Here is a 13,124-nt window from a genome sequence, read left to right on the forward strand (position 1 = left end):
CTTGAATTCATTGGCCATATACTAGAACAGTCTTTTATTTAATTCTAGTTTTAGTCCCATGTTATATTAAAATAGAAAAACAGACAAGAGAGCACTTACTTTCAAAGGCTGATTTGATATTTGAGAGGTCAATCTGAATTTTTCATCTCTAGAGACTTTTTTATGCAGATATAATTCATATTTATAATTAGAGCTGAGTAATTAACACTCTTTTGAAAACAGAGACTATCTAGGTATTTGGGGAAAAGCTTTTCCCTTCCCAAAGTAGAATTGAGTTTTATCATTGACTTTGACATACAAAGAATTACAGTTTGTTTCCCATGACCCAAAGCCCTATGCATATAAATAGTCAACGAAAAATTAAATTTTAAAAGCATAAGCATACACCAAACTTCTCTTGGACACTTAAAGCATATAGAACAAGGCAAAGATAAATCAAATAAAACTAAACTCAGCTGGAAACCTAAGCTTTGTCTGCTTTGTGTAAACTGTTCAGTGCTGTTTAACAGCACTGGGATGGAAGCTGACACCAGACTCATTCACAACATTTTTCAAATTACATACTTCCTCCAACTTGTCATTAGCTAAAATTCAGCATTTACATGTATAAATTTCAAATGATGCCACTGCATCCCATCAGTTCTCAGCAACTTCACCTCTCTTTTATCTGTTTCTAACATTTTCATTGTGGTTAAAATATTTAAGTTAGCATTTGTGTCTTTCTTGTTTTCACATTAGCTCATGTCTGCTGCTAAATTTGGAGACCACTGTAACAGAAGCCATCTGAATTATGTGTCCACAAAACACTAGCATACTGCAATTTATGCAAAAAATTGGTTTATAATGTGTGATATGGTAAGTATATCCCTTCAGACATTTTCTTTTAGGACTCATACTAAATGTCCATATTCAACTTATTTCTTTCTGAGCTTGGTAATTATGAATTGTCATTCCATGTGGCTATTTGAACTCAAAGTGTCTGATGGATGTGAATGTCATAAAATGGAAAAAGAAAGCCTGACTGACAAAAGAGGACCAGGATAATCTAATTTCTCCATTCACATATATTTAAAAAAAAAAAAAAAAAAAAAAAAAAAAAAAGAGAGAGAGAGACAGAAAATGTATCATCACAGACATAACATGGAGAAACCATAGATTATAGCATCCTTGTGGAATGCTCTCAACACTAAGGTTGCCTAGGAGGTCTTTTGCTTTTGCATCAGAAGTCAGCTGAAGTCCAACAATATCATGGGTTTATATGCCTAAAATAGAAGCAATTGCACCAGAGTGTATCACTTTCTTTTCTTCCCCTATGAAAAAACAAAGTAGTTAAATATTCTATTTATTTTGTCTACTTGCATTCAGGCAAAAACTTCAAAAGACTTATTTTTAATAAAAACATCACTGTCATGTAGGTTTTCAGCAGTCGTGTCACTTGACACATAACCTACCAAGGAAACTAGAGAAATATGAAGTACATGTTATAACAACCCAGTAATTTGCAAACATGAAACAGCTGGATAGAACAATTTTAAATCTATGAATTACTGTTAGTATGATACATACACTGAGTTTTACTCTGGAAGAAATTAGTGTATCTTAAATATTTAATAGTGGCAAGACTGACAGGAAGCACACTGATTTCAACCCACAATTTCTAATGAATTGAAACCATTTAACAGCAATCACTATATTGACTGGCTAAGCAATAAAAATAAGCCTACCAATATGTTCATGTTTGCACAGATGCTTTTTAATTTGTAAAAAATTAAACATTGGCTTTTTACATCCTTTGCTTTTTTTTTGTACAAGCTACATTAAAGAAAATGTCAGGTCTTCCTCTACAGATCTCCGAAAATAGTAGATAGTCTTCTTATTTGGGTTTCTTATTACTTCAGGGGAGAGGAAGAAGGAGAACAATGATAGAAAACATTTCAAACAACTAGAACAATTTGCTTCTACAGTGTAATATCTAATTTTGCTATGGCTGCATGCTAGAACTTAATCAATTCCTTTATAATTTTTTTCCAATGCTCATTAAAAAAAAAATTAACAAAACACATTCTAAATTTTGTAAATTTTGTAAATTTGTAATTCATTTTGTAATGTGAGGGAAGCTCACATTTATTTATTACATACCCCATGCTTTATTACAAAATGAATTATAAAAATAGGCTCAATTTTTTTGTTTTTTCTTTTTTTTTTTTCTTATGAAGGCTCAGCATCAAGAAATTATGTATAAAGCTTTCCTTTGTTCTGGTAACTCTCTAGCTTGAATGATGGAAAGAGGCAAACAAAGGTGTCCCTAATCTATCAAACAGCATAGCTGTGAATCTGGAATTAGATGGTGAAGAGCAGCACTGCCAGTCTCTAAAATTTCAAAAGGCAAAACTGACCTGCATCAATTGCTCACATATTCCCAGGAGTGAAAATTCACTATGCTTTTACAGAAATTAACAGCAATGTAGATGGTATCAACTGTCTACTCTCAGGTATGGAGCAAATGGCAATGAAAAGGAATGAATGATAAGGATGTAAGGATGAAGCGGGGTTGAGCAGAGCAAAGAAGAGGCAGGAATTCCGAGAGAAATAATAAATTTGCATATAATTCCTGGGATTCCCCGAGGAAAATTATTCAGTGCCAGTGGGTACGGAAGCTTGCTATTCTGTAGCATCAACAATCAGAAGTGAAGACTAACTTAAAGATCATGTTTGAATTGAGAATAATGTGGCAAGTATACACAAGGCTAAAACATACACAGAAGGCTACTGGCAGCAAAATCTTTAGAGAAGTAGGAACCCCATATTTCAGGAAACAAGAGAAATAATTTACAAGCGGTATCTGAGATACAGTGTTTTAGAGAAAATAAAACTATCCATTAAATTCTACTATGTCTATGTCTATGTCTATGTCTATGTCTGTGTCTGTGTCTATGTCTGTGTCTGTGTCTATGTCTATGTCTCTGTGCCTGTGTCAATGTTTGTGTCTGTGTATGTGTATGTGCATACATATGCACACACATATTCATTTTTATTTTTAAAATACAGAATGGCATCATATCATGTATCATTCAGAAAACATAGTTTAGCTAGGGTATTCACTCTGAAACAAGACCAGGGTAAAATCTACAGATGCAGTAATTTACTTGCAATAAAATCAAATTTAAAAGCAGACAACCTGCTAGTGATTTTAGGGCAGGGGTTTTTTTCTGCTCCTTTACCCAAGAAACAACATTTTATTGGTCTATTGGCATTACATCACTACAGAGACTTTTGAAATGGTCAAACTGCCTACTTCCCTCAAAATAATACAAATCTAGCTACTTCATTATAAATTTAATGTGAGAAATTAAATCCTGGAAGGTTTAATAAGCCAACCAGGATTCTAGTGCTTCCTTCCCTCAAAGGAAAGCTGTCTTCTACCTGCAGCACTACTACATTTATGACTGTTACAAAGCACCCTGCCTCTCAATTCTACTGTATTCAGCTGACTTCTTTCCTCACAACACTCTATCCACACAAATACACAAACTCTTCTTCTTTAAAAAACAGTGTTAAGAAAAGCAAATATTCTATTTTTAAACATTGTTATATTTGCAAGATATCACAGGCTTATATATAGCTTTATACACTACAAGTGGTTCAATGTCATTTTATATTGAAGGAGGCATCAAGAATTGAAAAACCACTAAGGACTAAAAGTAATATTCTATCCACTGAAGGAAAAAATAGAAGAAAATCTAAAAACTCCTAACTGTTCATAAGTAATTAACATAATTGTTTCATATTCTGCAGAAATAAACTAGGTATGTAAATTACGTAATTTCAGAAACTTTGGCTCCATACCCTCACAATCAATAACTTAAAATTAATTCAAGCCTTTTCTAAAAGTCTCCTGATAGTCTCACAATGTTGAAGTCATGGACAGTCCACAGAATACATTTCAACATTGGATGGATGGATGGATGGATGGATGGATGGATGGATGGATGGATGGATGGATGGATGGATGGATGGATGGATGGATGGATGGATGGATGGATTCAAATCCAGCTGGTGGCTGGTCACAAGTGGTGTTCCCCAAGAATCAGGGCAACTTCTCTTTAATATCTCTATAACCTGGCCAAGGGGATCAAGGGCACCCTCAGTCAGTTTGCAGATGACACCAAGCTGGGTGGGAGTGTTGAGTGTTGGAGGGCAGGAAGGCTCTGCAGAGGGATCTGGGCAGGCTGGATCATGGCCCAGGGCCAGTGGTGTGAGGTTCAATAAGGCCAGTGCTGGGTCCTGCTCATGCCCTGACCAGGTGGCCAAGAAGACCAATTGCATCCTGGCCTGTACCAGAAATAGTGTGACTAGCAGGACCAGGGCAGGGATCTGCTTCCTGTCCTCAGCAACTGCTGAGGCCACACCTGTGATCCAAGAAGGACATTGAGGTGCTCAAGCATGTCCAGAGAGGTGCAGCATATCTGGGCAAGGGCCTGGAGTACAAGTTCCAAGAGGAATGGCTGAGGAAGCTGGCATAGTTTAGCCTGGAGAAAAAAAGGCTCAGGAGCAACCTTATCACTCTCTGCAACTGCCTGAAATGAGGGTGTGCTAGCCTCTTCCACCAAGTGAAAAACAGTAGGACAAGACATAATGGCCTCACACAGTCCCAGAGGAGGTTAGGCCAAATAGAGGAGCAATTTCTTCACTGAAAGGGTAGTTAGATATTGGAACAGCCTCCCCAGGGAAGCTGGATGATGCCACCATCTTTGGTGTTAAAAAAATGAGCAGGTATGGCAGATTGAGATAAGGTGTGCCCAGCAGGCTTTGCGTTACTTAGTCAAAGGTTGCACTTAATGATCTTGGAGGCTGCTTCCAACAATTTTTCCATGATTTCTGTGTTTACAACCCTTGAATTAAAAATTTTCAAGTTATCTTATATTTTTATGTTAAATATATACACTCTCTACATATGTCTTTTAAATTATTTTTAAAAAGACATGTGAAAACACATTTTTAACATTTTGAACAGAAATTCAAAACAGATTACCACTTGTAGGACAGGCTATGAATTTTAAAGCACTCCAAGCTGTATTTCCACATTTAGGCATACAGCTACAAAGGAAAAATAATGAATAGAATAAAATGAAATTAAAGTATAAACAGAGAGAAAATATTAGTAGCTCAAAATAAGTGACCATAAGGTAAGGTAGACCTAGAACCACACTGGAAACAGTATGGGATGATCCAGAAAACTTACACTTCCTCTAAGATATCACTTTCTTTCTATCTGACACAGTCATGCACACACTGATAGATTAAGTATTTACCATATAATACAATAAAAAAACACATTTTGAACTTGTGCATATCCTCTTCTTGAGTACATCAGTGTTCCTGAATGACACTGTTCAATGTGTGATTTATCATACGCATATTTTTCAATGTCCTGATGGCAGAGACACCATATAACAAACAGATCAAGCATCCTTTCACTTCCGTAAACAGCAGAGGTGAAAATCGATAATAAAAAGACCTCACAAATATGTACTGTGTAGTATTGCCTATCTTTTTGAGTTTCATAACAATACAGCTCCAAAAATGAAACTGTCACAGTTGATGCTGGTCAAGTTTATTGTTCTTCTCCTGGGGAACAATGAGTTTTAATTAAAGAGAAGACCAAAGACTGTTACTAATGTTAATGCTACAATGTTAATACTACAATGCCATTGTGTTTCAAGAGGCCAATCTTGGTAAAACTCTTGTTATTTATTTCTTACCTTAAACACAACTTACTGTTGTTCACCTGGCAACAATCATCACAGTTCAGATTTTTAATACATTTCAAATACTGTAACACCTTAAGAGCAATGCATATATGGCACATATATTACTATAGTACTTACCAATTTTAATCTTTGCAAAGGTATTCTGCTAGTGTCTATTGGAGTACGCTCTGTGACATTACCAAATCTGACTTCTGGGATGGCAATTGCACATATTACATGTGCCCACCTGTGAAAAGAAGCAAGTCAAAAATACCACCAAAAAACTCATAGAAATACAAGTGCTTAAGTTTTTACTTGTTGCGCATTTTGGTTTGGTTTGGTTTTCTTAAAGGTACCCATCTGTAGCTACTTCCTAATTGGGCTTTCTTAAGCTTCATAAACACATTTTAACAAACTGTGCAATACTACCACTTTGTGTCAATAAAATGTCAGACTAAGGTTTTATTGCAACAATTTTTAAGCATGTTTTACTTTTCATTTAAGTAAGAAGTTTTTGTAGGTGTGCTATTCAGGTACATACATAAACAACAAACTAGTTGGTTCATGTGTAATTTATTATCTACAGCATTTATTACTCATTATTAACATGACTCAGAACTGAGAAACTACTCTTACACAACAAACTTGATTACAATCAATTACGTATCTATCAAAATTCAAAATTAAATGCAAATTATATCAAAGTCTTCTGTCTTCTGATACAACGGATTCCAAGTAGCCAAGTGATCAAGCCACCAGTGCAACACCCAATATGAACTGGATGTCCTTTAGTAGCAAAAGCATCTGCAAGTAACTAGGACCATTGTTACACTTAAGACTTTAATGCAAGGTCAGGAGGTTTGTCAGATGATACATGCTTCTTAGAAGCATCAGAAAGCGCTCCAAATTCTCATGATACATTAATCTTACAATATGAAAAGCTAATAGAAACTTTTAAAACTCTGAAATTAATGTTGAAACTGTGTATTTCATAAAGCAAAAGAGAAGCTAATGCACTTTGATTAACAAAGAGAAGCCTTCTGAGGCTACTTTACGAGACAGAAATGTGACAAATAAAAGGCCTCTTCAATCAATCTTCAACTAAACATTTATCTTCTAAAATCTCTCAACAGACTCAAAACAATTGCTGTGCTCTGCTGAAAAGAAGGAATCAGCCTTCCTATATGGCAAACTGGTTAATGCATGCACTCATACCAGTCTGATCCATCAGCTTTTAAAAGTATGACATGCTCTTCCTCTATCTCTAATTAGCATGTACAGAGTAAAGAAGGAGCACGGGGAATGCACATGTTAGATTTTCTAGCTGTTGGAGAAAAAAGATATAATTGTAATAACTTTTCCAAAAACGTATAGTTTGGAAATGATAGCTAATGCTGAAAGACAGATTAAAAACTTCACAATGTTTAACAACTATAAGGTGTTACAGAAACTCTGTTATGAAAACAGAGTTCAACTGCTTTTACAGAAATTCATTTCATAAATCTGTAAAACTAATCTACAGAGTGACAGAATGTAAACCCCAAAACCTTATATATAATTATACAAGGAAAATTATTTTATGCACACGTCTGTGAATTTTCCTCTTAATATCTCTCATGAGGCCTTTCAAAAAATTTAAACTTATATAAAAGAAAAGATAACACATTTTTAAAGATGTAACGTGGAAGCTACCAATGGCAAATATCAAATGGGCATGACAAATTTAGTGAGATAATATTTTTGTAATTTTCTTTTTACTTAGCAAGTGAAGCAATGAGCAAATTTAAGGGAATTTATAACAGAACTAAAAATTAGCTGACAATTTTAATGTACTGGCAAAAATCTCCATTAAAATGGATATAATAATAATGTTTTCTGAAGGTAAGATATGGCTTCAGCTAAACATAAAACATTCTCCTAACTGGACAACTCACAGGAGTCATGAAATCAATTGCAAACCACAGATAAATTGTTTCCCGGTAAGTGAAAAAAATGTTGTGCCTAGATCAAGTCTTACCACTGCATTCCAAAGCATGAAAGAATGAAGTCTACACGATATTTTTAAGGTACTAAGACAAGCTAATAATTATGAAATTATTCAAAAAGTATAAAAACTACTCTATTATTGGGTTTGAAAAAGCATTAAGCCACAACATTTACCACTTTAGCTGTAAGGGTTACTTGCTATATTGTTCTGTCACCCAGATACAGCAATAGCACAATATCAGCAACAAAACTATTTTTGACAGAGTGTGCTAGAAATGCATTTAAAAAAAATATTCAGAATTGAAAATTATTTCAATATAATTAAAATTAATTCATTGAAAATACTGGGTTTAGAAATTCAAAAGTATTGTACTGTAATTTTCAGGAGCAAAGAAGAAAATACATTTTGCAGTTCGATACAATATGCAAACACTAATAAATGAGTTTGCATTTACTTTCTTTGCACAAAGGCCAGCAGATTAAAATTTAGAACAAGCAAGTGTGTGCAAATACTAAAACAAATGTACATTTTATCATCTAACTATTTAAGAAAATGCCAGTGCTACATGTCAGTAGAAGTAATTTTAATTCTGCAGTGATTCACCTTAAAGAAACACTGTCAAGTAATTAGGGTTGCAAATGCTTTGCACATGGGTATCAACTGGAAATAATGTTTAAAATAAACACATACAGTCCTGAAGAATATATTACTTACTTTTTGTCAGTAGTTTCCTTTAATGCACCACCTCTCAAATTGCAGAGACAACATTCCTAAAAATAAAAAATAGAGTAGAAAAAAGTGAGCTTTAGTGATGGTTTACAAATCAGTTCTATTCATCTGATCTTGGGGATAAGCAAAGTGCTAGTGTAATTAATTACTGGGTTACATTTCCTTACAGCAAAAGAAAAGGATATAGTAACAAAAACAGAAACAACTCTTGGTCTAGGTACAGGTTAAAGGAAAAAGGTATTTGAATACTACTTACAAACACAGTGACTCAATTCTTTGAAAAGTAATAAAAAAAGCCAAACAAAATCAACACCAAAAAACCAAACAAAAAAATCCCCAACATTTGTAATCATTACTGTCATAGAAAGGCTGGAAACTGCCATACATTTTACAAAGGTAAAACGAAGTATTATGGCACATAATTAGTTTAATAGAAGCTACTGAGAAACTGACCCATAAGCCTATTGATCTAGCTCAAATTGTTTTTTTCTTTTTCTTTTTCCATTATTTTTCTTTTTTTCAGTGAAGGTAGTATAACTTCACTGCTTTGATCTTCAGTACAACTCCATCTCTTTCAGGGTACTCAGCAAGGTGTTCAGTGGGCCCCGGATAACACGCCAAAAAACACAGCTTTTCCTACCTCTACTTAAAACTGAGCTTTTGAACAGATACACTCTTTTCTTCTTTCCAACCCTTCACTTCTTCTGTACAGTCTCCTTAATTTCTGAATCTATCCTTTCCCTTTATTTCTCTTTTTTTCCTCTTGTCCCTCGAGAGGAGCTGATGAAAAAGTGTTTTGAACACTAGTTATTTTTCTTCCTGCCTATTTTTCTGAAAGGATAAATGTACAAAATAGAGTCAAGATATTCTGTGACAGTATACCTATATGAGATTGTATCTTTTGAATCCCTACATTTAAGTTGCCCTTTCAGGACAAGCAAACAAACCAAATAAAGAAACCAAATAAAGCAAATTCCCAAAGAATTCAATGTTATACTCCAGTCTGATCTTATCTTGAAAATTTTAAGATGAAGACTAAAAATGTCTGCCAGAAATTTAATTGAATGCTATATTACATTTCTTATGAAGAACATATTTCCTAACCATAAAAAAGGCTTTAATGTGACAATTGGATCTTTTTTCCTATTCTAGCACAAAATTTTTGCCCTATCAATAAAAACATGAAGAGCAGAATATCCTCCTATGGAACACCCTATAACTACTTAATATTATTGTAGAGTTTCAAATAAGAGAATTGAGGTTCATTATTCTATCCATGATAACCTTAGGATTGGACCTAATACGTTCTAGATCACATTTCCCTATGCGAAAGTAAACATTAACTATTAAGTCAGGGTACCCAAAGGTGCAAAACCATACTACTCTCAGTAAATAAAGTTGTTAGGGGGCTTTTTCTGTGTTTGCAACAGTAGCATTTTGCAATAAAAACTGTTTCAGAGTGATCCCTGTACACCTGTCCCAGGGACTAGGTCACCCCACATGCGACAGACTTCTCCTCCAGTTCTTCTCCTGCACCCAACACTTGTGCAGTGCTGTGGACATCAGCACCAACACCAGCAGCACCCAGGAGGCAGCAGGAGGAGGCAGCAGGTGGTGGTGTTGATGCCACACGCACAGGCACTTACCTGCCACTAGAGTGGCTCCAAAAGCTCCTGCTTTCCCAGAAGCTTCTTGGCTTCTTCTGTTCACCATCTTTCTTTCCCCTTATCTCCCAGATGATGTGGTCGACTGAATGGGGTAGAGAGGTGATGCCATTCTCCCTGTGTCCTTCAAGCCATAAGGGCAACTTTGCAGGCTCTATCTTGTAAACACTATTTCCACCACTTTGGGTCTCTCCATTTCCCAGAGCTTAATGAGATTTAATGAGTTTTAATGAGATTTGTATTTAGTGATTATTTACTGTTATTGTCTTTTGCTTGTTGCTGTTTTGCTTGTTAATAAATTCCTATTATTTCACTTACATCTACTTGCAGTCATTCCTTATGGACTGAAAGGGATTGGTTGAAACTAAGAAGAGGTAACTCATTTTAGAGTGTCCAGCTCCTCAGACTGTCTTAAATAAGACACCAGTTCTGCAGAGCATGAACTTTTAACAATTTAGACACAGAATAACATCTGCAGACTGGGGAAAAGAGCATGAGTCTAACCCATCAGAAACCTCTTCAGGGAAAAACTTTCATTCTCCACTTTAAAATGTGAAAGTTCTGGGGATTTCTCATAAATTCTTTTTAATCTGAAACATTGGCCACAAAAATACTTCAAGTCTGCTTTGCAAAATAAAGAGTGCATTTGCTCCAATTTTTAGAGCTTTGACGTTCTTAGGTCACTTCAAAATTGGTTACTTGAAAAATAATGACATTTTTCTGCTTCTAATGGGTATTTTTCACTTTTACAGAAAACTTTTACTAGATCATCTGCTGTGCAATGCAAGTAGACTGAGAATCCAAGGCCCTAAAGTAATTTTACAAATGAATTTTCTAAATAAATTAAGCTAAAACATCACAGGAAGAGACAGAAATCATATCTTTACCTACCAATTACAGAGCTTTGACATTAGATTAAAAATAGAAAAAAACCCCAAAAATAATATAAAACTAGGGAAAATTAAAGGGAGGAGAGCAGCCCAAACAAAAGAGAAGGTGGTGCTAAATACCCGCATCATAAGCTATAGAAAGATTACCCTTATGCAGGACCTATGCAAACCAAGTATTATGTCCTATAAAGAAAACACCTTTATGTATCTTTGGTGAGCAGCAGGTGTTGGTGGGTACTTGCTGACTGTCTGTTGGACACAGGCTACAAGCAATTAGATCACTAAGAACTAGCAAATTTCACCAGTACTCCTAAAAAACCTGTGTGGGAAGGAGCCCATTACAGCCCATTAAAACTATTTTGCCAATTATGCCTGAATTGCAATATATTGTTCTATATCCAGGCAACATTGCTATTAGTTTAACTTTTGTTTCAAATACTACAATTAATGTAAACTCAGAAGATCTGACATTTACAAAGACTAACATTCCTAATAAATGCATATATGCAATGGGTGGCAATGAAATAACATATGAACTAGGAATTGTTACCCATCTTATCCTTGAAGGACACAGACCTGCTGAGGCAGCCCAACGGTCCAAAAGCACCTCTCCTATGAAGACAGGCTGAGAGAGTTGTTCAGCCTGGAGAAAAGTAGAGAAGGCTTTGGGAAGACCTCATTGCAGCCTTTCAATTCTTAAAGGGGGCTTATAGAAAAGATGAGGAAAAACATTTTAGAAAGAGAAATGGTTTTAAATACAGATGAGACACAAGGAAATAGTTTTTGACAATAAGGGTAGTGAAACAGTGGTCTGGATAGCCCAGAGAGGCAGTGGATGCCCCATCCTGGTAACATTCACGGTCAGGTCATATGGGGCTCTGAGCAAACTGATCTAGTTGAGAATGTCCCTGCTCATGGCAGGAAATTTGAACTAGACAACCTTTAATGGTCCCTTTCAACATAAACCCTTCTATGATCCTGTGGTTCTGTGCTCTCACAAGAGAAAGAGCATGTCTGTAGATCCCTGTGTGCCTACTGTCAGTCTATATGTAAAAATAAGAAAAATAATGTATCTTATTATAAAGCATCACCTTAGAAGGTATCCAATCTCTCATTCATTATTACTTTGCAAATCCTTTAAACAAGTAATTTTTTTCATTTGTGTTTGCATTAAATAATGATTTCATAAGCATATTATTTTATACATATCTAAATTAAATCTCAGACCATTTTAAATTGCTCATCTCCTTAAAAAATCTCTATAACATTCCAGAATTACAATAAGGCTTTCTCTCTTCCAGTATCTGTATAAAGTAAGATATCTCCATATAATTCACAAGTTCTATACAGTAACATTCATTTAATATTTCAATTTTTTTGTGGAAATCATGCATTTTTTCCATAACAATATATATAATATTCACTGTTTGTGAATGCAAATATTTTATAAATGTTTCCCTTTGCTTTCAAGGAAACATTTTTGCAAACAGCAAACCTAATCTCACTTCTCTGCTTCAATCACTTAAATTGCTGGAAAAGCCTCAAGTCAGTGTGAATTAACCATGCTTCCTTTGGTACATACATCCAAAAGATGGATCACCTTTTTTGGAAGAGTATGTTGCTACTCAGGCATAGCTGAATATGAATTATTTTTACATAGATAAATATTACGCAAAATCCAAGCCTGTTCACACTCATTTATATTTTAAAACGAATACGTTTGCTTGAGTATTTTTTTAGTGTCTGCCAAAACTCAGTCATATTCACAGTAACACTTACAACAAGCAGTTTTCACACTTCCATATTTCCATACTTACTTCATCAGCAATAGCTGTCTCCATAGGAGACAGGAAGCTGTCTGACATAACAAGGCAGTAGAATTCAGCCAAGCCATAACAGCAGGATATATATTAAGTCACCTAACAGTTATTTTTATTTAAAACTATGACCATGCACCACACAATTTCCTTTCTTGTTAAACTATTTCTTCTTTACTAAGGCCCTGTAAATTACAATAGCATCTCCAAAGAATTACATTTATCCAGTTAAATGAAAAAGAAATTTAAGCTTGTGTCAGTGGAAGACAGGGTAAAATAAAATATAT

The 13,124-nt window shown here is 34.9% G+C and overlaps 1 protein-coding gene across 1 annotated transcript in view; it reads right to left on the reverse strand.

Moving 5' to 3' along the window:
- Positions 1-13,124, reverse strand: part of KDM4C (lysine demethylase 4C) — a 236,753-nt gene that overhangs the window by 65,798 nt on the left and 157,831 nt on the right. Inside the window, exons 16-17 of the mRNA XM_079330009.1 lie at positions 8,452-8,507; positions 5,889-5,997 (exon numbers count right to left, since the gene is read on the reverse strand). Of these exons, the coding sequence (XP_079186135.1) occupies positions 5,889-5,997; positions 8,452-8,507 (165 nt within the window). The remainder of the gene's footprint in view (positions 1-5,888; positions 5,998-8,451; positions 8,508-13,124) is intronic.

Source organism: Erithacus rubecula, assembly GCF_903797595.1.
Source record: "Erithacus rubecula genome assembly, chromosome: Z".
Lineage (NCBI taxonomy): Eukaryota > Metazoa > Chordata > Aves > Passeriformes > Muscicapidae > Erithacus > Erithacus rubecula.